Source organism: Thalassophryne amazonica, chromosome 18, assembly GCF_902500255.1.
Source record: "Thalassophryne amazonica chromosome 18, fThaAma1.1, whole genome shotgun sequence".
NCBI classification, from domain to species: Eukaryota; Metazoa; Chordata; class Actinopteri; order Batrachoidiformes; family Batrachoididae; genus Thalassophryne; species Thalassophryne amazonica.
Genome location: NC_047120.1, coordinates 27,849,597 through 27,877,284, shown reverse-complemented (window position 1 = coordinate 27,877,284; position 27,688 = coordinate 27,849,597). Strand labels below are relative to the sequence as shown.

General features: G+C 39.3%; 1 protein-coding gene across 1 annotated transcript; it reads right to left on the bottom strand.

Annotated features, from left to right (window-relative positions):
- Nucleotides 1-365: 365 nt before the first annotated feature.
- dhx8 (DEAH (Asp-Glu-Ala-His) box polypeptide 8) lies at nt 366-27,688 on the bottom strand. The gene is made up of 23 exons (XM_034193317.1): nt 27,580-27,688; nt 27,251-27,336; nt 27,096-27,165; nt 26,658-26,749; nt 26,038-26,144; nt 21,540-21,902; nt 21,292-21,436; nt 16,590-16,796; nt 16,398-16,485; nt 16,079-16,176; nt 14,385-14,532; nt 12,327-12,508; nt 11,855-12,049; nt 10,445-10,630; nt 10,129-10,339; nt 9,850-10,031; nt 7,175-7,315; nt 6,898-7,053; nt 6,502-6,639; nt 6,067-6,195; nt 2,789-2,985; nt 2,525-2,704; nt 366-2,364 (listed from the first exon to the last, which is right to left on the bottom strand). The coding sequence occupies exons 1-23, from the start codon at nt 27,686-27,688 to the stop codon at nt 2,145-2,147; spliced, it is 3,630 nt and encodes a 1,209-aa protein (XP_034049208.1). The 3' UTR covers nt 366-2,144.

Genomic DNA, 27,688 nt, shown 5'->3' with positions numbered 1-27,688 from the left:
AGTCAGTATATACAGTCAATATATACAGTCTGCAATCAGTGCCCGTCAGATACATTTATTGCATAAAACCCGCCATCTGGTGGCTGTGGCAAATGCTACAAAAATCCAAACCGTTGGCTTCATCAGATTAATATCGTATCTGTGAATCAAAACATCACACAAGTTGTTTACGATGAAGCAACGAACAATGTGACACCCAATTAACTTATATATTATTATATATATTAACTACACTGATGCTGAAAACCGGGGAGATCCACATTTGCTTGACGTGACTGGGAACCCACATCAGTTTTAAGATGAACATGTGTAACTGTCAACAACACTTGATTGTGAAAATGCCTGACTGCATTCATACACAAAGGTCAAAGTCATGAATGTTTCTTTACTGATTAACTGATGCATTTAAAAACATATTTAAGAAAAAAAAAACCGGAGCAGCCTAAAGAATCATGGACTCGAAAAGAAACACCACCATGTGTATTATCAAATATACGTTTTACTTCATTAAGGGAAATATATACGTGTATTTTATCATTAATCGCACTTGCGTGTATGTCTGGAATTTATGCTTGCTATAATTCTTGATAGCCACTAGATGTCGCTGTTTTATTTACTTCGATACAAAGCCTTGGCTTCATCTCGGGCCGTGAACATGTACGTGCGCATACGGCCAAAAACAGGGTAAATAAATAAATAAACACACACACACACACACACACACACACACACACACACACACACACACACACACACACACACACACACACACACACACACACACACACACACACACACACACACACAGAGTAATTCCTTTTTATGCTTTGGATGTTTGGCTCTGCGGTACATTTCCAGTTCTTTTGTGTAAGAAAAATGACGAGAATTTTTTTTTTTTTTTTTACTTGAAAGTCACTTGCCTTCTCACATTTTCAGTGACCAACCATTTTACTACAACTCCTTCACACTTACATTTCACACAAGTTGTTCTGGTCCACTGGAGCTGAGGTCATGAAAATATGGAAACAGTAGATGGTATGTGCAGTCAGATGGTAATCAGAGTGTGATGATGTATTTTTATTTTTTTACACTAACTGATGCTATAGACCCAAACAAGGCTAGGTGTTGTATTTTCTATTATATTGTGTTTTAAGACCATCTAGCTGGAAGTAAACCTCCTGGTATTTTGGGGGAAAAAAAGCTGATGTAATACCAATCTTTTAAAAAAGGAGACGGAACCATTTATGGTAATTATATATAGTAAGTAAGTCCCTTCGGCTGCTCCCTTGTTTTGTACTCGGGGTCGCCACAGCAAATCCAAGGTGGATCTGCATGTTCAATTGGCACAAATTTTACACCGGATGCCCTTCCTGACACAACTCCACATTACATGGAGAAATGTGGTAGGGGTGGGATTCGAACCGGGAACCTTCCGCACTGAAACCAAGTGCATTAACCACTTGGTCACCACACCTACTATGGTAATTATATATACTTAGAATTAATATTTGGAGGAATTGGTTGAACGCAAGTCTATGGTTATTGTTTCACACTAACATGAAGTCCTAGCTCACCTATCTTGGTCACATTACCTTGGACCTCAAAACATCAAATGATTTTAGAGTAACATTTTTTAAGAATTAGTTGTACAGTTACTATTATTTTTTTTTTAAATAAAGCAACCTCATTACTGTGTTTTGTTTGGGAAGCACACCACCTGTCTGGTTCTTTGAACAAAAGTATTTTGTAGTTAATCAGGTGAATACAGGTCATTCTATTGGCTCTATTTTTACCTTATGAAATATATGAACGCTCACAAGAAAATAAAACATTTGTTATTTGATGACAAACATGAGAAACAATATTAAATATATACAGGCATACAGGTGTAGAGTGTTTTCAGCCATCTTGGATTAATTTGTTCGTTCGAACAACCAGCTGACTTTACGCTAGCTATTCTCACTGGCAGTCGCCATGTAGCATCACTCTATTTATATAAAATACATTTCAGGTCTGTTGTGGCCCCGCATAGCTGTTGGCAGAGTAACCGTTGTCTCTTGCCACTGTAAAATGGCCACTGTCATTGAAAATGAACGACCAGTCGTCGCTTTGACTCTGTGGCTTGTAGGTAATGTGACCATGGCTTAACGGCGCCTGAAGGCACGAGATATCCTCCACGCGTTTGGTTCTTCATATCGATTGTAGAGAGGTTCAAGACGCTGTTGTTTCTTCTGTTTGCTGAGACGTGTCGGGTCAGACACTTTAAAGAAAGCAGGAGCAAATTCCACCAGCCACCGAGGGTCGATGGTGGTCACCTCACGCATATACTCTTTAGTTGTTAATACCAACTCATGGTACACGACCCTGTGGCAGAAAAAAGCAACACGAGACATAAAAAAAAAAAAAAAAAATTCTCATTTTCTTACTTTTCCTTATCAGAGAAAAGTTATAATAAACTGTTATTCATTTCAAAGATTCTGTAGTCATCTTTGTGTTAAAGCGTCACACTGAAATGCCTCCATACCACTCAGGCTGACGGTTGAAGAGAGCGCTGGACGGGTGGATGTAAACCACTTGCTGGTCTATAAGGGTCCGGTAGCCCTCTTGTGGGTCTTTCTTGGCTGCGTTTCGGAAAAAGCCACTGCAAATAGCTTTTTGAACGCGCACTGTCGCTTTTCCGCAAGACACCACATCCAGTTTATGTCTGAAGAAGAGAGAAGGTTGGCTGTTACTTCAAAAACAGGTTTCATTTTCCATGACATTCTGCCCCGTTAATGTGATATCATACCTGTCCATAATACCCAGCATCTGCTTACGGATATCTTGAGCTCTGCGAAGTGAGCGCGCCTGGATGAAGTTTTCGTAACACCAGGGGTTGGAGAACTTGTTGTTTTTCCAGGAGTTATAAACAGCAAGCAAAGTGAGATGGTCCCCCTCAGGTTGGTGGAACTTTGCCTTCTTCTGGTCAGCTAAGGCCTGTTTGTCCTGCATTAGTAAAGTACAAAAAGATGCTAGATGTAAGATCAGATATTTCAGACTGTGAAGAAAAAAAAAAACAAAACATCTGTTCGTCCTACAGCAGTTGAAAGCCAAGACAAAGAATGATCACCAGCATTTATACTTCAGTCTAATAGTATCAAAAATCCTCCAAAGAGACCGAGTACCAAAGACATCCAGCCATCTCCTTTGATACCTGGATAGGGTCTAAAGGGCCTTTCAGGCCACATGCGCAGTGCCCTCAAGTTGTCGCATCCGCAGGTGCAGGGCAAGCAAGCAGATGTGGAAAATGGGCAGAGTTGTGTTCATGTTCTGGAGGCTGAACAAGAATCGCAGTCACCATGTCTGTGAAGACTCGTGCGTTCCCAAAAAAATAATTAAAAAGCGAAAGTCTGCAAGTTATAACCCCAAGATGAGCAGCAAAAAGCAAAAGAACGAGTGACAGACATCATCCTGCTGGGAGGAGCTTTTCTCAGCGAGTGAGACTGGGCGGAGCTGAAGCACGGCCCGACCAAAGACCCACAGACCCGGTCAGAGAGACCCACAGCAGCTGGCGTAATTGAGCGGACATACTCAGTCTGAAATTCTTTTGGACACATACACGCACCCAGGGTGAGCAACAGATCTGCAAATATGCGTGAGTAATCTGAAAATAAAATATGACATCAGTGCACCACTGAACACTGAAGTTTTGTCAGCTAACGTTAGCTTAGCCTTTAGCTACAGTATATTGACTCACTCAGTCGAGCTGACTTGAACTTTTTTGTAAATTGTTTAATCTATTTTTACCAAATCAGTCTGCAGTTTTTTGATAGTTACTGCTTTGAAAGGAAGAACAGTCTCAACTTGAAATAACTTTAGATTTTTTTTATTTTTTTTAACAATTGAGTAATCAGACCTTACAGAAAATAGTATAACACTGTTTTGTGTTTCTTTATATTTTAAGAAATATATTTCTTCACTTGTCCCCCATCAGGAGCATTTCAACATTTGCTGTGCAGAGAACCTTGTTAAATACGGATACACTTCAGAACTTCCAGTGATGGAACTGAACAACAAAACCTGAATGCCAGATGGAAGGAGAGAACATCTCTGCTCTTTAAAATGTGAGGAAAGGGTCTCCAAAAACTCCACCAAGAGGCCGACGCTGCAGAGACCATCATCTGGTTAAATGTCCTGAGGTACAAGCTCACCTGTTGTCTCAGAAAACCAGTATCTGCTGCTGCACTTCTAAATAAAGCCAAAGCTCTTTAAAGAACAATTATTTTATTCTTTGAAAAAGCGGTTTCCTTTTATATTTTAACATTAAATGAATGAATCACTAAACAAGTCCATGAAGTGAATGTTTAGTCAAAAAGACACTTGCACAGGTAGAAGAAGCCCCGCCCCTATTGTGCACAATTTCAAAGCATTCACAATCACTAGAATAGTGATTGTGATTCACATTTTAGTAAGTACTATGTCCTGTTTATAAGATTAAAATCACAGTCAGCAAAGACGTAATTAAATGTTGAAATGACTAAATTAAAAAAATTATTTCTTCATGAGGTTTGTCACATGACTACATGTGATGACAAATAAGAGTAAATGAAATGTGACCGCAGAAAAAATACATTATTCTTTAACAGACACTATAGTCATTGTTAAATTGTGTCCTTTTGTTTACAAAAAAAATTGTATTTATTTACAATGTCAGTTTTTTTTCCTTGTTGAAGTGCAGATATGAACAAATGAATCTATCAAACTTCTTCAAAATGTACACATTACTTTTCATGCTAATTTATTTGTCCAAGGTTCATTGTTATGTTCATTGTGACTCGCAAAGCTATGTCACAGTGTGCAGCGGTGAAAGTTGCACTGAGTTGAATTTTGACCGCGGTGAGTTTCATGTCAAGCGGTGGTGCATGCTTCTGAAGGAGCATCGCACAAGTTCTGTTTTTGCGCATTGCATCTAATGGAAAATAATGAGTTTAGAGCAATGCGCGCTCAGTGTGAAAGGCCTTTAAGTCTCTCAACCATACAGTACGACAAAAGCACCAGTACCTTGGATAACATTTCATAACATCATTGTCCTGAAAAGGTTATCAGAACTGCCAAAAAACCTCTGGCAGGGTCATTGTGGTGTCATAAGATCTCAATCTCAAAGTCTACAGACCCACATGTCACTGGCTAAAAAAGATGTATCTACAAATTTGACACTTTCACTACACATAGATACACTTGTGATAGCTAAATCCAGTTAGTACTAAAAGCTTAGATCCAGGACAATTGCTAACCCAGACAATCTGAGTCCTTACTCAACTTTTCAAGTGTCAGATAGCATTCACAGTCTGCAAAGTCAAGGTCAGTAAACCTTCCCTTACTGAAAAAGGCACTGAAGTAGCAAATTCCACAACCTTACCCAATACACAATCCAAGAACAAAGTAGGAGCTTGAAGACATTCCTGACAAAAACCGGAAAACACTGGAAAGTATTCACTTTGCCCCCACTCCACACTGTGCTCACATTCATATGTATGGCTTAATGAACAGGTTAGTTATGATACCCTGTAACTGACTGAAGATCCCCAAAATTCTCAGGATGTTCCACCAACTAACAGACAACCAAATAGAATACTTTGCTGAAAACAAAATTTGCTGCAAAGAAGCACCTGCGATATTGGTGCTGGCACTCAAATACTTTCAGAAGTAGGACATATTTACTGATCACATCATGGTGGCAAGATCAGCTGAACACACGTACTCAATGCCATGGTGTGGTAAAGCAGTCATCTGTCAGAACCATGTCACCCCCCCAGCATGATGGCAGTGGGACAAGGTGTTATTTTGGAGGAATGCAGTGCTCTGCTTTCTCTGTAAGTGGGCAGATGCTCACTGAACTACAGATGGCGAGTCACCTGCTCACAGATTCATGTAACAACTGCCTCCTTCAGTCTCTAAGTTCCCCATGTACTTACTCTGTAGATGTGATTTGATTTTAAATAAATAGAGGAAAAGGGGAAGAAACACACAGCAATACCATAAAACAGAAATAAAACACTTCAAATAATAATTGTGTGACGTGCAAACCTTTGGCCTGTAGAAGACGTTCTGCACAGAGAGCATTGAAACAATCGTGAGCATTTCTTCACTGCAGCCCAGATGGACCGACATGATCAACATCTTACACAACATCGGCTCCAGAGGGAACTCTGCCATCTACACGACACACAAAGGAGAACAAAAAATAATTACAAATTTTTTTAAAAGTTGAAGTGAATGCTAAACAAGACTCATTACAAATTACATATTTGTTCAGTTGTCTAACAACTTTGTTTCCTAATTACATAATTATGTCTATGTTTTCGATCAATCAATAATGAATAGATTGACAAAACTCCTTGAAAATATTTGGTTTTAACTGGAAAATAAACCACTAAATTCTGTCCTACACCTGAGAGGGGAAAAAAGCCAAGTCAGAAACAAGGACAGTGTTACGAACGTGTGTGGTTGTGTATTTCTCACCCTTCTGCCGAGCCGTGTAAGTAAGCCTTCATCGTCCAGAGCTCCTAAAGTGTAGAGCTGCTCCATGGCTGTGATCAGAGTCTCCATTGGTGGAGCATCCATGAAGTCAAAAGACAGGAGGTCATTGATGCCCATTGCCTAAAGACAAAGTTGAATCCATTGAATTATGTACATGCTTTGTTTTGGGTGTTTTTTTATTCTAAAGAAATAAGAACAAACATTGCAAAGGTCTTGATGAAAAATGAGATTATGATTGGACAAAGTGGTCTACTTAGGAGCTTTAGCTGGACACTAGATCAGAGGAAAGCCCCACATGACAAACATCTTGCAGTATAATCAGATCATTGTTCATAAATGGCAGGATAATAAGATGTGGACTACAAAATAACCTTTTACCTTCAGAGACAACACTGTGCTGGCCAAATTGGTTCTCTGGATCTCTGGCACATTCGTCGTCAGCATTTCATCTCTGTAAGCTCGCTCAGTGTAAAGCCGGTAACACTTCCCCGGTCCAGTTCTTCCAGCACGACCGGCCCTTTGCTTCGCTTGGGCCTGAAGTAGGAAGGGTTTTTAATTATTCCAATAAAACCAGACCTTTCCAAATTATTGAATAATGTAATTCTCCTGCTTATAATGCAGGAGAACTTGCTGCAGTGTATGATGCATGAGGTACCTGTGAGATGGGAGTCACAACCAGCTGGTCAATGCCCGTTTTGGAGTTGTACACTTTTTGCTTGACAAATCCAGGATCTACGACATAATAGATTCCATCGATGGTCAAAGACGTCTCTGCAATATTTGTAGCTATGACCACCTAAGAGCAAAAGCACACATTTAAAAAAACAAATGGTGAAAATTTAAAACATACAAGCTTTGGTTTTTACCCTCCCAACCAACACTGTTGCTAACCATTATCAACAAAACTGGAGTTAAAGTTGATAAAAGACAATTTCTTCAGTGTTTTCCATATTGTAGTAGTGATGACCTGCCAGCTTTGCTATAACAACAAAAAAAATCTGCGACTAGCTTGGTGTTTTCACACCATCAATCTGTCGTTGCAGTGCAGCTTAAATTAGTATGTTTGTTCTTCAGTTTAATCAAAATTAATTTTGTTCTTGTATCATTGTTTTTAATAATTAGATCAAATTAAGCAGGAAGGCATATTTTGGAAACATTAAAAGTGTACCACCTCTTTTTTTAGGTTTACAGTGCATCTGGAAAATATTCACAGCACTCAACTTTTTCCACATTTTATGTTACAGCATTTTTTCCCCACCTCACAACACGCCATAATGACAACATGAAAAAAGTTTACATTTTTTGCAAATTTATTCAAAATAAAACAACAAACACAATCTAAGAAATCACATGTACATAAGTATTAACACCCTTTGCTCTGTAACTTTGTTAAAGCACCTTTGGCAGCAATTACAGCCTCAAGTCTTCTTGAATATGATGCCACAAGCTTGGTGCACCTATCTTTGAGCAGTTTTGTCCATTCCTCTTTGCAGCATTTCTCAAGCTCCATCAGATGGATGGGGAGTGTCGGTACACAGCCATTTTCAGATCTCTCCAGACTCTACTCAAGGATATTTTCAGAGTTGTCCTGAAGCCACTCCTTTGATATCTTGGCTGTGTGTTTAGGGTCATTGTCCTGCTGAATGATGAACAGTCGCCCCAGTCTGAGATCAAGAGCACTCTGGAGCAGGTTTTCATCCAGGATGTCTCTGCACATTGCTGCATTTATCTTCCCCTCAATCCTGACTAGTCTCCCAGTTCCTGCTACTGAAAAACATCCCCACATCATGATGCTGCCACCACCATACTTCACTGTAGGGATGGTGCCTGGTTTCCACCAAACATGATGCCTGGCATTCACACCATAGAGTTCAATCTCTGTCTCATCAATCCAGAGGCATTTTGTTTCTCATGGTCTGAGAATCCTTCAGGTACCTTGTGGCAAACTCCAGGTGGGCTGCCATGTGCCTTTTACCAAGGAGTAGCTTCTGTCTGGTCACTCTACCATACAGGCCTGATCGGTGGATTGCTGCAGAGATGGTTGTCCTTCTGGAAGGTTCTCCTCTCTCCACAGAAGAATGCTGGAGTTCTGAACAGAGGGACCATCAGGTTCTTGGTCACCTCCCTGATTAAGACCACTCTCAGCCTGACCACTCTCGCGCTCAGTTTAGATGGCGGCCAGCTCTAGTAACAGTCCTGGTGGATCTGAAGTTCTTCCATTTACGAATGATGGAGGCCACTGTGCTCATTGGGACCTTCAAAGCAGCAGAAATGTTTCTCTGCCCTTCCCCAGATCTGTGCCAAGACAATCCTGTCTTGGAGGTCTACACACAACTCCTTTGGCTTCATGCTTGGCTTGTGCTCTGACATACACTGTCAACTGTGGGACCTAATATGTGGACAGGTGTGTGCTTTCCAAATCATGTCCAATCAACCAAACTGAAGAACTAGATCGCAGGTACAAGCGGCTGAAATGGGCTTCCTTAGGCGCGTGGCAGGTGTCTCCCTTAGAGATAGGGTGTGAAACTCGGTCATTTGTGGGGAGCTCGGAGTAAAGCCGCTGCTCCTTCGTGCTGAAAGGGGCCAGCTGAGGTGGTTTGGGCATCTGGTAAGGATGCCCCCTGGGCGCCTCCCTAGGGAGGTGTTCCAGGCACATCCATCTGGGAGGAGACCCTAGGAAGACCCAGGACTAAGTGGAAAGATTATATCTCCACACTGGCCTGGAAACACTTCGGGATCCCCCAGTCAGAGGTGGTCAATGTGGCCCAGGAAAAGGAAGTCTGGGGTCCCCTGCTATAGCTGTTGCCCCCATGACCCGATCCCGGATAAGCAGTTGAAGATGAGTGACTGAAATTTTCACCAGATGGAAATACTGGAGCAGACTTCTTAGACTGTCTGTTAGTACAACAAAACCAAAGAAAGCCACACTATCGCAGAAATTTGTAATAAAACGATGGAGTCGGCCCACAACAGCTGACAGTCCCCGATAACAGTCTCTGCGTGACAACATAGCTATCCAGCACAACTGTTGTCGGGAAAGAATATGGCACTGTGATTGGCTGAACTCTTATTAATTTTGGAAGACACAGACTTGCATGCAGCACAAATGGTTAATACTTTACTTGAGCTTTTTTGCACACTTTTGTGTGACAAATAGTACCAGCGTACTTTAATCTCAAAATGCGTACAGGCTGGCAGATCTGGGATTTGGTGATTGACAAGGTTTGTAAATTTAAAGATGTTAAAAAACTGACTGCTTAAATTAATGTTCTATTTTAGTCACTGCAATCTGATTATGATATATTTGAAATCTCCATCAAGTATCAGTACCTTTCTGCTTCCTGGAGGTGCAGGATCAAATATCCTTGTCTGCATCTCGCTGGGCAACGCAGAATAGACTGGCAGAATGATCAGTTCAGGCACATCAGGGCCCAAGGACTTCATCCGTTCATACAGGATCTCGCAAGCAGTGTCGATCTCTTCCTGTCCAGTTAAAAACACCAGGATGTCACCTGGACAGAGAAAAAGGGCACAAACCTTTGTGAAATACCTTCATACAACAACAGCAGCGTGTCCACGCCGCTCCATTTTCAAGCTTATAAATCGTACCAGGAGGCTCTGTCAGATGAATCTGCATGACTGTGATGAGGCTGGCATCCAGGTAGTCAGTCTCAGGTTCTTTGGTGTACAGAACCTCCACAGGGTAGGTTCTGCCCGGGATGGTGAAAATGGGTGCTTCATAGAAATACTGAGAAAACTTCACGGCATCCAGAGTAGCTGATGTCACAATCAACTTCATGTCTGTGCGTTTCTGTACAGTCTGAGACAAACATCAGCATCTTGTTAGAACAAAATTCATCTTTCATGAATTTCAGTTTCCTGTCTCTACAGTGTGATAGCAAAAAAAAGTTTGCATCCTGTTTACCTTCTTCAGTAAACCAAAGAGAACATCAGTGTGGATTGTCCTCTCGTGAGCTTCGTCCAACATAATAATGGCATACTGGCCCAATTCTGAGTCGATCAGGCATTCTCTCAGCAACATGCCGTCTGTCATGTACTTGATCACCGTCTCAGGGCTGGTGCAGTCCTCAAAACGAATGGTGTAACCCACCTGGAAAACAAATGCCATCAGACCTTCAGAAACTACACAAATCAAGTACAAGTTAACAGATTAGAAATTAATATTGAAACAATTTAGAAAGACATTTCATCAACGTGATTGTGTGTGTGTGTGGGGGGGTTCTTTCTAGGGGTACATATAGTTGACCAATGACACTACAAACCTCAATAAATTCCTTGCTTTCAAGTACAATGACAATTACACGTGGCACTTTGTTCACAAGCAGAGGGAGGCACGGTGACCACCAGACTTTGGCTTTGGAGATTAAAGAAACTAACAAGCTCATTTCAATTTACATGTAACCTCACCCTAATTTCCATCATGCACATGATACGATCATTTCATGCAACAATCTCAGACATGTCCAGCGGGAGGCAAAGGGGTAATCGCATGAGCATTAAAAAAAAAAAAAAAATCCTAAGCAGAGGATCACTCAGTTTCAGCCCAACTAACTTCTCTGCTGCTTACTGCATGAGCTTAAACAATAGGTTTGGGTATAAGGAAAACTTAATGTTCATATTTATTGTCAGAATTCCTTCAGTCATCACTGGTAGATCTCAGGGTGCATGTGCACCCAGATTTTCTCAAAGGTTTGATTTCACGTTAGGCCTCAAATTAGCATGCTATCATGCCAGCAACATTTAATTAATAATTAGCACATTTTACTGGACTTTCTGTGACTCTGGAAGAAGTCACAGACATGAAAAATATGAATACATTAAAAAAGCATTTAAGTGACAACAAAAAGTCATATGACTGCTGTCTAATTACAGAAAGTCACTTTCTGCTATTCACTTTTCTGAACACTCAACTAAACACATGGGAGCTCTGTAACCCACAAGATCTGGGTTATTAAAATAATCAAACAAAGGAAACACTGATTGTGAGTCTAAATGTATTTAAATACATATTATAAGTTCATACATTGCAAATATTTGATGCAAAGTGTGATTACAGGGAGGTGCTGTTGGGTTATGGCTCTATCAGCTGAAAGATCCAGTCAAAAAAACAAAACAGACACACAAAAAAGCCCAACTTAACCTGTAAAACTCAAATATGAACTGATAGTGAATTATGTAGCATCTCAAGCTTGCCATCCTAATCATCTTTTTAGTGAAAGACAAAAGGATGCAAGCATCATATTCTTCCTTGTGCATTAAATTAATGTAGGGAAAAAAAAACAAAACAACAACAACAAGACAACACATTACTCACTTCCTGTCCCAGACAGCAGCCGTATTCTTCAGATACTCTCTTGGCCACTGACATGGCGGCCACACGACGGGGCTGAGTGCAGCCAATCTTGCCCCTGGAGGTGTAGCCTGCCTCTGCCAGGTACTGGGTGATCTGTGTGGTCTTGCCAGATCCTGTCTCTCCAATCACAATCAGAATCTGGTTGTCATGTACGGCCTGGAGCAGAATAACAAAGAAGCAAGAGTTAACAACAAATGGTGGCTCTGCATCAGAATACAGTTAATTAAATGGACAAGACAGAAAGGAAACAGAAAACCTGCCAGGAGAATGTGTTGGAATCAGAAATTACTGGACTACTGTTTGTTCCAAAGTTTAAAAGTATAAAACGTGATTACTCACACAATTAGAAATAGATTAAATTCAAATCACTGGATTACGCCATTTTATGGAAGTAGAAATGTAGTCTTTCTCAAGTATTGTTTTCTAAATGAACCTGAATAAGTTGCTCCTTCAGCTTATAGATGGGCAAACTCTCTCTCTGCTCCAGAATAGACAGCTGTGTCTTCTTTCCATAAGAGGCTTTATTGCCCCCAAAAGCATGCCTCTTCCACTCTGGGATATCACTGGGCATCATGCCGATGCCCCTCATGTTCGCTGCAATTTGTCGGCCATCAGCTGTAAAAAGAGGAATGCAAGCGTCTATGATAATGAAAACTGTAGTTTTGAAAAGTCAGAGTAACACTTTCAGAGATATGCATATAACTGACAAACAGGTATTGGAAAAACAGTTACCCACAAATATGAGCTAACATGCAGTTTGATGACATCATGCTTAAAATCTGTACTATGTGATGCCTGAAAAAACAATTACAGCCGTAGTATAACAGGCCCAAAACCGTGGTTGCGGAAAACCAAACCTGCAAGGCTGTGGTCATACTAAGGACAGAAAAATAAATTTTACCTCTAGTGGAACAGACAGAACTTGATATAACTACTTTTTGCCATTGATGACTATTGTATTTTCAGTGTGGAATAATGAACACACAAAAACAACATAACATCACAACTGGAAACTTAAATTGAGAAACACCTTTAACTGTGTAGCAACTCAACAATGCTTGTTGAACATTTTCTGCATAGCTACCGTATTTTCCGCACCATAAGGCGCACCTAAAAGCCTTAAATTTTCACACACAAAAAAATCGGCCGTGCGCCCTATAATCCGGTGCGCCTTATGTGCGCACTGAATTCCAAAATCTGTAAAAATGACAGACGTCTTTGACCGTCGGAATATCGGACCATTTCCCGCTGACACAAGGACGTAATACGTAAAGTACGTATGCTAGCAGCGTAGAGTACATACCCTGGCAGCGATAAACCAATCGGAGAACATTATGTAATACGTAAAGTACATACGCTGGTAGAGTAGAGTACGTACGCTGCCAGCGATAAACCAATCAGAGAAGAGTCCGTAAGTCTGTGGTATGTACACTTACCTCCGCCACTCCTCCGGTAGTTACTGTATACTACAGGTATCCTGCAAAACAACATTTGTTTGTCTAAGGACCCCCGAAAATGGCGCCAGTGAAGAGAAATGCTTACGAGGCACAATTCAAACTGCAGGCTATCAGTTACGCGGTTGTTCATGGGAACAGAGCAGCTACGAGAGGAAACAAGAAAATGAACTGCGCCAAGTTAAAAAAAACAAACGGAGTTTCCGCAGAAACAAAGCGAGGTGGCCACAGCTAGAAGACCAGCTGTTCAATTCAGACAGAAGATGAAGACTTCGATGGATTTGTGACAGAACCATAATAAAAAATAATGTGAGTACCATATTGTTAAATACCGGTAGTTCAAAGTTGTTAAAAAGTTCAAATAAACTCACCGTTTTGCTTCCGTGACCTTTTTTTTTGTAGACTATATGTTTTAGCGTGCGCCTTTTGTAAGGGTTAAGTACCCGCTAATTGAGGCCGCACCTTATAATCCGGTGCGCCTTTTGTAAGGGTTAAGTACCCGCTAATTGAGGGTGCGCCTTATGGTGCAGAAAATACGGTACATGTCAAGTAGCCATGCAAGCTGGCTGGACAAACCATTGTATAATCTGGGCTATGTCAGCTAATCACCACCTGAATTACATAAAATGAGATATTTGTGCAAGTAGAATGTATCTATACTTAGAAGTTCCTGTTTTACTAAAATGACCTGGTTTTGGAGCCATTTATTCATCAATCGAGCAGCATTTCGCAAAACCGCATTTACTGAAACATCAAGTTTTTGTAGACTGTTTAATATATTTGCCTGTAAAATCAGCAGCATCAACTTAGAATATGGTTGCACGTTGACGATATTGTGTGTTGAAGTTCAGGGAGGTCAAGCAAATTGCAATATCCACATCGAAGATTTTAGCAAACACTGGACCTTAAGAGTGAATCTGCACACGTACATAGTCCCACCTACATGCAAATGCTGGTCTGAATAACTGCATGCAAGTATCAGTAACTGCTGTTAAAAGAAATATATACTTCGAATGTACATCCAAATGATTTCTAACCGTCTGGCAGTGGGTCAACCCAGTGCTTGTTCAGCCCCATGGGGATGGAGTCCATCTCTGCCTCACGTGCAGCCTGCTTCAGCTCTCGTCTCTCCTTAGCCAGAGCACTCTGCATCATGGCTGCTTGGGACAACGAGCCATCTGGATTCTATTGAACAGCAAATGGAAGACTTCATTTTTAAGATCACATTTTTAACCTCACAAACTGAATTGTGAGGCTAAAAAAAACTTTCAACATTTAAAATAAAACTCAAATGATTTTAGCATACTTCCTCAACATTTCAATACATGAGGTCTGAAAACATTCTACAGGCAATTGTTGAGAACATACAGTAGTACTTACAGAACATACAGTACTCTTAAGGCTATGAAATTGGGCTATTAGTAAAAAAAAAGTAGAAAAGGGGGTGTTCACAATAATAGCATCTGCTGTTGACACTACAAACTCAAAACTATTATGTTCAAACTGCTGTTTTGGCAATCCTGTGAATCATTAAACTAGTATTTAGTTGTATAACCACAGTTTTTCATGATTTCTTCACATCTGCAAGGCTTTAATTTTGCTGGTTTGGAACCAAGATTTTGCCCGTTTACTAGTGTGCTTGGGGTCACTGTCTTGTTGAAACACCCATTTCAAGGGCATGTCCTCTTCAGCATAAGGCAACATGACCTCTTCAAGTATTTTGACATGTCCAAACTGATCCATGATACCTGGTATGCGATATATATAGGCCCAACACCATAGTAGGAGAAACATGCCCATATCATGATGCTTGCACCACCATGCTTCACTGTCTTCACTGTGAACTGTGGCTTGAATTCAGAGTTTGGGGGATCGTCTCACAAACTGTCTGCGGCCCTTGGACCCAAAAAGAACAGTTTTACTCTCATCAGTCCACAAAATAGTCCTCCATTTCTCTTTAGGCCAGTTTATGTGTTCTTTGACAAACTGTAACCTTTTCTACATGTCTTTTATTTAACAGAGGGACTTTGTGGGGGATTCTTGCAAATAAATTAGCTTCACACAGGCGTTTCTGTCACAGCACTTACAGGTAACTCCAGACTGTCTTTGATCATCCTGGAGCTGATCAGTGGGTGAGCCTTTGCCATTCTGGTTATTCTTCTATCCATTTTGATGGTTGTTTTCCGTTCTCTTCCACGCGTCTGTTTTTTTTTTTTTTTTTTTGTCCATTTTAAAGCATTGGAGATCATTGTAGATGAACAGCCTATAATTTATTGCACCTGCGTATAGGTTTTCCCCTCTCCAATCAACTTTTTAATCAAACTACGCTGTTCTTCTGAACAATGTCTTGAACGTCCCATTTTCCTCAGGCTTTCAAAGAGAAAAGCATGTTCAACAGGTGCTGGCTTCATCCTTAAATAGGGGACACCTGATTCACACCTGTTTGTTCCACAAATTTGACAAACTCACTGACCGAATGCCACACTACTATTATTGTGAACACCCCCTTTTCTACTTTTTTTTTTTTTTTCCTAACAGCCCAATTTCATAGCCTTAAGAGTGTGCATATCATGAATGCTTGGTCTTGTTGGATTTGAGAGAATCTACTGAATCTACTGATACTTTGTTTCCCATGTAACAGTAAGAAATATACTCAAAACCTGGATTAATCTTTTTAGTCACATAGCACTATTATTATTCTGAACACTACTGTATATGAGGAATACTGGACCTTTACAATCTTGACTGGGCTCATGTCCATGCTTTGTTTAGTGTGTCCCCTCAGGAACGGGGGCTCCTCTTCAACCAGCTCAATTTCCAAGTCTTCATCTGAAAGGCAACAAAAAACTATAATCAAACCTGCAGGTCACTCACCCCCCCCCCCCAAAAAAAATGTCATGCAACAGCTTTTCAACAACATTCATGTGCTCCAGCTTTTTCACTTGTTTCAACTTGAAACCTAATCAATTATATGGAGACAGAAATGCATTGGTTCTTAAACAAGGAACTGGTTTTGGGGAGATTGTACACCAAAGCAATTAAGTTCTTACCCTCTTCATCGTCCACTTTAGGAAGGATCCCTGTCTCATCATCAAAATCTGGGAATTCTTCTTTAGACAAGACATTCGCTGCAATCATCTGAAGGGAAAATAAAATGAGCCCAGTAATGGTTACGATTCCATGTTCTGCCAAACAACAACTCGGGAGTTCACTGTGTGCAGATCTTCCCTTTATAAACACACCTGTTTGATCTCCCACTTCTCTGGATCTGATATCTTGGTGAGTCTCTTGCGCTGCAGAGTGTCGTCCTGCTCCAGCTCTGGGGCATGCCCCAGATTGAGATTGCTTGGTCTGTCAGGGTTCCTCATGGAGGTGTCTTCACCTGCATCTGGGCCGGTGTTCCTCCTCCTGTTGGGGTTTAGGTCTTCCCCAGTTTCTTGATCCACATCCTGAAGAATCATAGAAGTATTGCAACATTCCAGGTGTGAGCCAAATACCCTAAGATGATAGGCTCTACTTCCAACTACAAAGCACATGGAGATAATAATGATAACTGCTATTACTAGGGATGGGAATTGAGACCTGGTTCCAGTACCACCTTAAAACGTGATGGAATCTTAAACTTGCCACTGGAATTGCAACATTAAAAGGCAGACTCAGGGATTTAAAAAAAAAGAAGCTGAAAATGTTTTTTTTTTTTTTTTTTTAAACAGCCAAATCACAAACTGTTCACATCTACCTTTTTTAAAAACCCTTTTGCGACCATGCGCTAGAATTTAAGGTAAAACAATTTGGAGACCGATAAGAAAACAGCAAATTGTTCTCCTGCTGAACAAGATTATATTTCACTCACTAATAACATTGCTGCTTTCTTCTAATGCAGCATCATTTCAGACATGTAAGTAGGGTGAGGTCAAAAAATGTGAAATTGTCGATGGATTGCAAGTGCTAACGGGGAAGGTGTGGTAGGGGTAGTGCACCTAGGCACACTAGGAAGGAGTGTCCCTCCCACTGGGGGGGGGGTCCGTGGGGCCTCCCCTGGAAAAATGAGGTACCAAATGGTGCATTTTTATTACAATTTTAGGGATGAATAGAACAAAGAAAGTCCATATTTGCTCACAAAATGTTTTGTATTTTACATATTTACACAGAGTGAGGGTTGGGGTAACAGGAAGAAAATGCACTAATTTGAATTCCAGCAACTTTCCATTCATGACACAGAAGTCAAGCCACAGCTAGGACACAATTATCAAATCAAATCAATTTCATTTATATAGCGCCAAATCACAACAAACAGTCGCCCCAAGGCGCTTTATATTGTAAGGCAAAAGCCATACAATAATTACAGAAAAACCCCCAACGGTCAAAACGACCCCCCATGAGCAAGCACTTGGCGACAGCGGGAAGGAAAGGATTATATAAAATTATATAATTATTATAATTTATTCTAATTATAATTTATAATTATTAAAATCATATAGAATTATATAAAATTTAAAACTGCACAGCAATGCATGGTAAACTAATTGAACAATATTCAATTAAACTTATTTGAACAGATATTCAAGAGTGGAATAAATGTGTCTTTCATAGGTGGCTGTGTAGATTCAAAACAAAAGGTTATTTTCTAGATGATATGGAGTAAAATAATCCATTTTAAAATTGCCAGTGCTGTTATTGAGCCAATAACACCAAAATCAACACTCAGCCTTTAACTTTCATGTTTCCCATCAGTTTACAGCCATCGAATGGGGCAAAACACCTTTTTACAAAGAACTGAACATGAACAGAATCAGTGAATTGAAAAAATACCTTTGTCAAAACTGTGAAAAATACAAAAGAGTGAAAAAGAGCAAAACTGATCTGAATTTATAACTGTAACTCTTAAAAAAGGGGAGAGAGGGAAAGAGAGGAAGAGAGAGAGAATGAGCATGTCCACATGGTCTGGTGAGGTAACAAGAATAATTTCAAAACCCTTTCTGTATAAATGCCTTCATCCTCACAGATCAGAGTTCATTCAGGTCCTGGTCATAGACTATCAGCACACGCTCAGAAGCACTTTTTATTTATTTATTTTTTGACAGTCTGTTTTGTGGAGCTGCTGCATTTCTTTTGAACAGACTGATTTTTTTCCGACTTTAAAATCAAGTCACCATCCCACTTATGTAATCTTTGCAATTAATCCGTGGTTCACACTGTGGAAAAATGTTGAGGACTGATTTAAACATTAACGTGTCGATGCAGCTTTTGGAGATGTTAGAACGCAGAACAATGAATTATTGACGCAGGCAGCATTGGATGTTGGAGACTGTGAAGGCAGACGCTCGTGGTGGAGTTGCACAACAATACACAGAGCCACACTACAGAAGCAAAAGTTGCATTTTTTGGGGGGGGGGGGTGGGGGGGATTGGTCATTCAGAGTTCAGGAAGCCATATATATTTGAAAATGATTATGGCTGTTGGGGTTAATATGTGTTTGAGGTTTGATCAACAGATAAACTCTGTTGTCAAAGTCAGTTTTTTCCCCAACTACGCCTTCTGGCTAAAGTCCTGCCTCAGTAGATGTAATCTGCAGACAGCCATTCATGCTTTCATCAGCTCTAGAGTTGATTACTGTAATGCACTAATGCTGGTGTTAACCTGAGTCCTTTTATACAGAGAGTAGCGACAAACAACAAAAAAAGTCGTAGTGCCATCTTGGGACCAAATTAGCGTTTCATGTTAAGCTATCTGCATGTAAATCCATCTTATTTATTAATTTATTCACTGAAAATGCTAGATTGTTGCACATTTAGATGCACAAACAGGCACAACAAGGGGTTCAAGATGTACAGATTCCCTTCAGATGTGAACAGAAGAAAAATTTGGGAAACTAACGTTAGCCGTGTGGAATGAAAGCAACTTCAAGCTTTGCAAGGTAGGCAAATTTAGTGTTCAGCCCCATGTACAGTAAAACTTGCCTAAACAGTCATCTTATAAACTTTTCCAAACTGTGCTCAGACACAGGACCTGCAGCCTGACATGCACCTGCTAAATCAGACACCACAAAAGGCTGTGATTTAACACTTTTGTGATTTCACTGTTTCCTCTCATATTTTAATAGTTTTTGCAGTGTGCACACTGAATACAAATGTATCAAATATGTTTGGAAGAAAAGTCCGCAATTTACAAAACGGATTAAGAAAAAGAGGAAATTGTACACCTTATCTTTGAATTGGAAGTTAATTAGAAAGAAAAGCTTGTTGAGGGACAAATTAATCCAGAATAATCAGAATAAAGCATAATCCAGTGACAGAGAACTTTAAAACTGCCATGCATGTCAACGTCACTGCATGACACAGAGCTACAGAAAAATAAATCAGGCATTAAATTAATTAAATATATAAATGGTAAATTTGATATCTTTACTATTTTTATATTTATTCTGATAGTACATGTACCTGGATGTGTTGCTGTATGTGATTAATTGATAAAAAAAAAAAAAAGGAAAACATATCATCACAAAACATCAGTAGTTCAGCACAACTGGCCCTAAAGTGACAGTGTTCTCAGTTGTCACTACTCTCTGTATAAAGGGACTCTAGTGTTAACCAGTCTTCTCTTGCACTCCTCAAACTTGTGCAAAATGCTACCACTTGTCTTTACTGAACACTCCCAGAAGTGAACATATTACACTTGTACTTTACTCACTCCACATCCAACCCATTTTAGAATTGATTTTAAGATTTTAATGTTTGTTTTTAAAACTATTAATGGTCTTGCATAATCTCCGCACTTACAGTACGATATTACGGGCGTCTGGTCAACTTTACTTAGATGTTCTGGGATCAAAATATAAATTCCAGGGCGAACGTGCTTTTGCAATACTTGAACCCAGACTGTGGAAAAAGTTTCCTCCTGATTTACGCACTATTTCTGACCCAGCACTTTAAAAAAAAAAAAAAAATCATAGCTCAAAATTTATTTATTTAAAATGGCTTTTAATACCTGGTGGCGTTGTGACACATTTTGTTTGTATGTGCCGTTTTAATTCTATTGTACGCTGTGTTTTATTTTTGTGAATTCTTATTCCATGACTTACTGTAAAACCCTTTGGACACCATCTGGCTGCTGTAAAGGGCTAAGGAAATAAATGTTGATCGATTGATAGCAATCTTAAACAAATGTAGGTTGTAGCATCAATTTGGGGTAAATGCAAAGAAAAGGTGAAAATGTGCAAAAAGAAAATACAATCACCACACAGACTAAGCAGTACAACTAAATTTGGGGGGAGAAAAGAGAAAATAGTCATCAAAAAACCCTCCAGAATGCATCCCTGGACATCAAAAATCCCAAAATTTTCAAAGGGCCTTCAATGGCCTCCCCAAACCCCCTACCAACAACGATCTACTCTCCCTTTTCAGATCCTGGATATTTGGTTGTTGTTCCAGTCCTTCCAGAAGCCTCAGAATGCCCCATTTTGATCTCAATACTTATAAAGGGCCACCATTCTGCACCATCCCCACTGCTCAGTTACGCTGCTCACTTGCATCTTGTGTTGCCCCCTTGCTAAATTTTCCTAGAAAAACCCCTGCATAATCCATGATCAAATAACCCCCAGTTTTTAAAATCTCATTGGATCTCCACTGATCTCATATATGGCCTTCTGGCAGCCCCAATTAATGGAAATCTGTTGTAGGAGTACTTTAATCCCCGCAGACAGACTTAAATTTAAAGTCTGACTGTAGGATAGGTGTTGATCTTTGTCATTTCATTTAAGCGTTTCTTGAAATAACAGCCTTGAGACAGAAAGTAAGCTTGCATCACAATGATAAAGCAACAAAAAAGACAAAAGCTTTTGACTCACTTCTGACTCAAAATTGAAACAACTCTTCCCAAACACAAAGAACATACCAAAAACATAGATAACGTGATCCTATATGCTCTGCCCCACAGCGCTCTCACCTTCATACTGAGGCTGGTCTTGGAGCCAGTGAAGGATAACACCTTGACTTTGACTCTTTGACCTTTGCTGACGACATCAGCTACGTTGGCCACACGGCCCTCTCGCCGGAGCTCTGAAATGTGAACCAAACCCTCCCATCGCTTCCTGCAAACAGACAGTCAAAACCTGGATGGTACTTTTCCATCTTGGCTCTGATTCAGAGATTCTACCCACAATTAAGCTAAAATATGTTTAACTTTATACTGACCTCAGTCCTTCTAGTTGAACAAAACAGCCGAACTGCATGATGCTGGTGACTTTTCCATTGTAAATGTCGCCAACAGAAGGTTCCTCTGGTGGAGGACGGTCCACATGTTTGTCCTTCCAGCGCTCAGAGTCTCTGTCTTGCTCTTTTCGGGGACTTGGCGTGCGATCAGCCCAACGAGATGATCGATCTCTTCTTTTACCACGGTCCCTGTCTCTATGCTTTTCGCGATCTAGAGAGCGAGACCTGGACCTGGATCGAGAACGATGCCGCCTCCTCCGGTCTTTATCCCGCTCTCTGTCTCTGTGGCGCACTCGCTCCCTACTTCTGCTGCGACTTCGGCTGCGTCGCCTACTCTTGTCTGACCTGTGAAATGAAGTGTAGAAAACTGAAATGAATGTTACAGATAAAATGTAACTTTAAACACACACAATTAATGTTCTACCAAGGCAAACAAGTGCTTATTTGCTAGTTATTATATTCGTAACAGACATTTTCAATAAAAGTAAATTTCATCAAGATTTAAAATGTTTGCAACTTTTCCTGAGGTATTGATAAGACTTTATCAATAGATACCATTATCAATTCCGCTTATCAATCTGATTCCTTTATCGATACCTCTTGTGAATTTTCTGTGTACCAAAAGTAGGCTTTACAGGTTTTCTCTGTCAACAAGATTTTATTGAGTCTTAAAGTAAATAAATATGAAATTGGTCACTGGATCCTTAAACTATGGACATAATAAACTCTACATGATGGATACTTGATCTCTGGACATAAATAGAAATAAACAAAATCTGTAGTTTTTGTCAAAAGAATTTCCTTTCAGACATTATTGGCATCTGAGCTGAGCTCTTGCAGCTGGACGTCAGGATGCAATTCATAAAGAACGCAGGACATCTCATTTTGGGAGGAAAAAAAACGTTTTAATCAATTGCAGTTTATTGTCTGTATTACAGCGTTTGGAAAGAGGTGTCATTTTATTTAAAGCGGCAATTCGTTTTGAAGTTATTACGTCTGATCGGACTCTGTCTCCGCAGAGAGCCGCGCAGCATTTGGAGCTGTGCCAACTGAAGACGATTCTCGTGTCTTGACTGCAACAAGACAAGAGTCCCAGTTAGTGACTTTAATCCACACAAAAGTGACTCACGACTGACATATTTTAATGGCTTCTGAAGAGCAGCGAATCAAAGAACCAACGAGCCAGCGGATCAAAGCACTGTTTCATTGGTTCACGCTTCAAAGTGGAGTCGCACTGCAGAAACGGTTGATTACAGAGCCGCTGCAGGGTCTGTAATCAACGTAGAGAAATTATCATTTTCCTGACAAACACGCTCAAAAACAACGACCGCTCTTAAGGACCGATGAGGGAACTGTTAACCAAAAAGGCTATTGACATCGGTGGATCAAATCATTTCTTAACGATACCCAAAAAGAACCGGTTCTTGATACCCAACCCTATTCCTGACTCTACTTGTAAAACTGAGCAACAATGATGCAATTTTGCGTAAAATTTTTAAATATACAAATTTAAGTAAAATAATTTTTAAAACCAATATATAATAATAGTGCAAAATCCTAAAAACATGAAATATACTGCATTGACAATTTTACATTTTTAAGTTGAACATATTCAGCTGTCATAAATGATATTGCCAACCATTTGTTCCCCACCAAAAATTAGTAAATTGTAAATATGTAAATTTAAACATGGATATTTTGAAATAACTCAAATATCACAAAAGGTTTTTTTGGCTCACATTAGGTTATTTTTCATTACATTGGAAAAAGTCATTCAAGAAAACTACAACACTTTTACATGACCTTTTAGTGCAGAAAGTCACATGACACTCTACAGAGGAAGAGGCCAAGAGCTCGTTAAGCCTTATGGGTTGCCACGGACTTTACCCGAGCGCCCTCTAGTGGCTATTTTTGGCAATGAAAACGACGCCGAACACAATACAAATACATGTATTGTACTCAAGCAGTCCATGGCTGGATGTCAACTTGAAAGCACAAATGAAGGAAAGAGATAAAGCCAAGCAGACTGCAATAATATCTGGAAGGGAGTTTGACTGGAAAGTATATCGTAAACTTAGAAACTTTGTGGTGAAAGAAAACAAGAAAAAGAAAAGATTATACTATTATGAGAAATTTAAAACTTTTACAGACAGTAAACAGTTATGGAGAAGTCTCAATTCCCTCCTGTATGGTAATACATCAATTCCACTGGTCTTGGAAACAAATGAGGGATTTTTAACTAAATCTGACGAAACTGCAAATTATTTAAATAATTATTTTATAGAAAAGATAGATGCAGTCAGAAATAAGTTAAAATCAAAAAATGAAAATCAGTCATTTGAGATCATAAAAGAAAATATGAAATCAAAAAAGTGTAATTTTTGCCTTAAGGTTCTAAGTATAAATGAAGTTGAACAATATTTGAAGACACTAAAAGACAAACCTCCAGGAGTAGATGAACTAGATGGGCGCCTCCTAAAACCTGTAGCCTCAATAATAGCACCAGCCATAACCAATGTTTTAATGAAAATAATTTTTTGTCGGCTTGGAAAATATCAAAAATTATAGCATTGCCAAAAAATAAAAAAGTGCCATTTTCTGCGACGAATAGCAGACCTATCAGTTTACTTCCGGTATTGAGTAAATTAATGGAAAAAATTATGTATGATCAGATTAACGCTTATTTTAGAGAGAATAATTTAATAACAAATTATCAGCATGCTTATAGAGAAAAGCATTCAACAGCGACTGCACTGACCCAAATGACTGATGACTGGTTATGGGAAATGGACAAAGGTAACATTATTGGGACAGTATTATTAGACTTCTCCGCTGCTTTTGATCTCATTGATCACAAAATTCTTCTAAAAAAAACTTGAATGTTATGGCTTCTCCAAATCTGCTGTGCAATTTATTTGATTATTTATGTGACAAAAAACAATTAGTGTATTATAATGGATGTTTTTCAAATGTTTTAACTGTGAAACATGGTGTGCCACAGGGCAGTTGTCTTGGTCCGCTTTTATATTCTATCTTCACAAATGATCTACCATTAGTGCTTGATACAGCAAGCATTTCAATGTTTGCAGATGACACAAGTCTATATGGCTGGGAAATCAATTGAGGAAGTTAAAACAAAACTTGAGCAGGAAATTAAAAAGATGGAAAATTGGATTGAAGACAACAAACTCATTCTGAATGCAGGAAAAACAGTAAGCATTGTTATTGGAACTAAACATTCCTTAAGAGCCGAACCACAACTAAATCTTGTAATGAAAAATACAGTTGTTAAACAAGTGGAAGAAGTCAAACTTCTTGGAGTCTGTATTGACAGCCAACTGTCCTGGGACAAACACATAATGTAGTCTCTAAAATGGGATGGACTTTGGCAGTGATAAGAAGATGTTCAAGATATTTAACTAAACCAGTGATACCATATGTCATTCAAAGTTTGGTGTTGTCCCAGTTGGATTATTGTGCAGTTGTCTGGTCAAATACTTCAGTAAATAATGTAAAAAAATTACAGCTTGTGCAAAATAAAGCTGCACGTGTGGTGTTAAAATGTGGCTTTAGGACGAGTGTGGATACAATGCATAAGCGCCTCTCTTGGTTTTTGGTGAGGGACAGGTGGCTATATGCAAAAGCAAACTTTTTAAGAAATATTATTACAACTCAGATACCATCTGTGCTTTACCAAGAAGTGCCTTTTAGTAAGGATACTCATTTTTATCCAACCAGGCATGCCAAAGGACTGTTTCATTTTGCCTAAATGTAAAACAAACCAGAGTCAATGGAATCATTTACCACTAAAGTTAAGGGAATTGAGCAGTGGACTGGGTTTTAAAAAGGAACTTAAAAAGTATTATCTGAGGCAAATGGTTGAAGTATTGTGATGTATTATGAATTGATTATGAATGAATTTATTCTGAATGTATTATGAATTTTCATTATGATTTACAGGCCTTAATGGAAATCTATTATGTTATTGTACTGAAACTATGATTAAAACATGTATGGACCCCAGGAAGAGTAGCTGATGCTGTTATATTGCAGATGCTAATAGGATCCAAATAAATAAACAAAATAAATAAATGTGATTTGGTCACTTTTCAAGGTCAGTGTCAGACTTGTCAATAGAGTCAATTTAATCTACAATGGGCACACAATCAACGCAGGCCAAGCGTGTTTTCATTGGGCAGCCAGTCACGGAAGTACGAACTCTCGCCTTCAGATTCACCACTTCGCCAGAAGTGACGTGTCTCCGCACCAACCCGTAAGGAGACAACATTATGGAAATTTTGGGTTTGAGGAAAAATAAAAATTAAAAAAATAAAAATAAATAAAATATTTAGCAGAACTTTCACATCCGTTGCCTGGACTACTGCAATGACAGTTATCCCACAAACATAACTCATTAGATGTCCAAAGTCACTCAGTGGAAATGCTGTCAATTGCATCTGGTCTCTTCTCCTTGTCTTACCTCTTCTTGCATATGTCTGACTCTGTCCCACTGACACTGGGCAGAAACATCTCCAACTCTTTCATGGCTTCGGCTGCTACTTTTACATCATCCTCATCAAGCAACTTCTGCAGGAAAGAGCCAAAGAAACAGTATACATCAGTGATACAATAAGAATCTAATCTCAACAGGTTATGTTTTTGTTTAGCATCAAATCACCTCAGATTTGCAAACTCTGAACCAACTCTAGCAATGTTTGTGCTGAAGAAAGAACATTAACTAAGCACTGGGAAGTAGCACATTTTAGTATTTTTGTGGCCAAGTTCACACAATATTACTACAACTTCAACATTACTAAATGACAAGGGCAAGTAAAAGTTCTCATGGAACAAGTAAAATTACAACAGCCACTATCCAATGTGGCAAGTAATTTGTACTTTGTGTACTGTAGTTAATTTATCTACAAGTTTGACTTGACTGATAAACTGGTTGTTAGAAAACTGAGCGCTACCAGCAGTTATGTTTTTACAGTCTCCAGATCTGATGCAAAAACCACAGAAAAACAAAAACCATAAATGAACGAGTAAACTGAAAAATGAGTGAGAAGCAATGAGTCTGTTGTTTCTTGAAATAACACACACCCTTGGCACCGGATCGTTCGCTCTACACAGAGCAGGAAACATCTCCTTCAGTCGCTCTTTTTCTGTCTTTGGTTTACCCACATCTTCAGATCCTGTTGTAAGGAGGGGAAAAATAAGTGGGGAGGTTTATTTAAGTTTGCCATCATTTGAATATTAAGAGACATTTGTTGTGTATACAAAAACATCAGCCACTTGCACAAATCCCTTGAGTACAAATAAGGAAGCCAAAAGCTTTTATGGTCTGAGTAAAGCTGGTCATAAGTTAAAAAAAAGACCCTAAATTCAGAAGGAATTCATTACAATAACAATGTAATATTCTATCATCAATAACAGGAGTGCCACATTGGTGATTGTTGTTATTATTATACTGTATATATTTTGGTCAATTAAATCAAAGCTGATATATACATTGAATTAAATTAAATCTCAGTAACTCACCTTTACTTGTAGCTTTGGCTGGTGGTCGCATAGTCTGAATGAGTCTCAGCAAATTACCAATGAGAGAATCCTACAAAGATTACAGACAACAAACCAATTATAACCACAGAAACAGGGCCAAACGTAACAGTTGTTCTCCCTTCTTTTAAACATACTGTGAACTCGGCTCCATTTTGGATCAGAACCGTCTTGAATCCATCAAAGGTCGGTTGTTCTTCAGCCAAATGGATGACAAACTCAGCTGTAAACAGAAATAAGAAGTTAAGAATTATGCAAACACCACACATATATGCTTATCAAATCCAATCCATATCTGCTATTTAAGATTCCACAAAATAAAGCTCTCACTGATGGTTTATTAGTATGCCAACAGTACAATTAAGTTAAAATTACACTTTGCACGGCTGCTAGCTAAGGGCTAGTTAGCACTAGCAAGCTAGACGAACGCTTAAAACAGCGGAGATTTATGGCAATAAATACGGACCTAAATCTTTATCACTCAGCCCAAGATGGTTATCAAGCTCAGTACAAACTTTGGACACCAAAGACAAATATTCCAGCTGCTTTAATTCGTCAGCTCCAACACAAGCCAT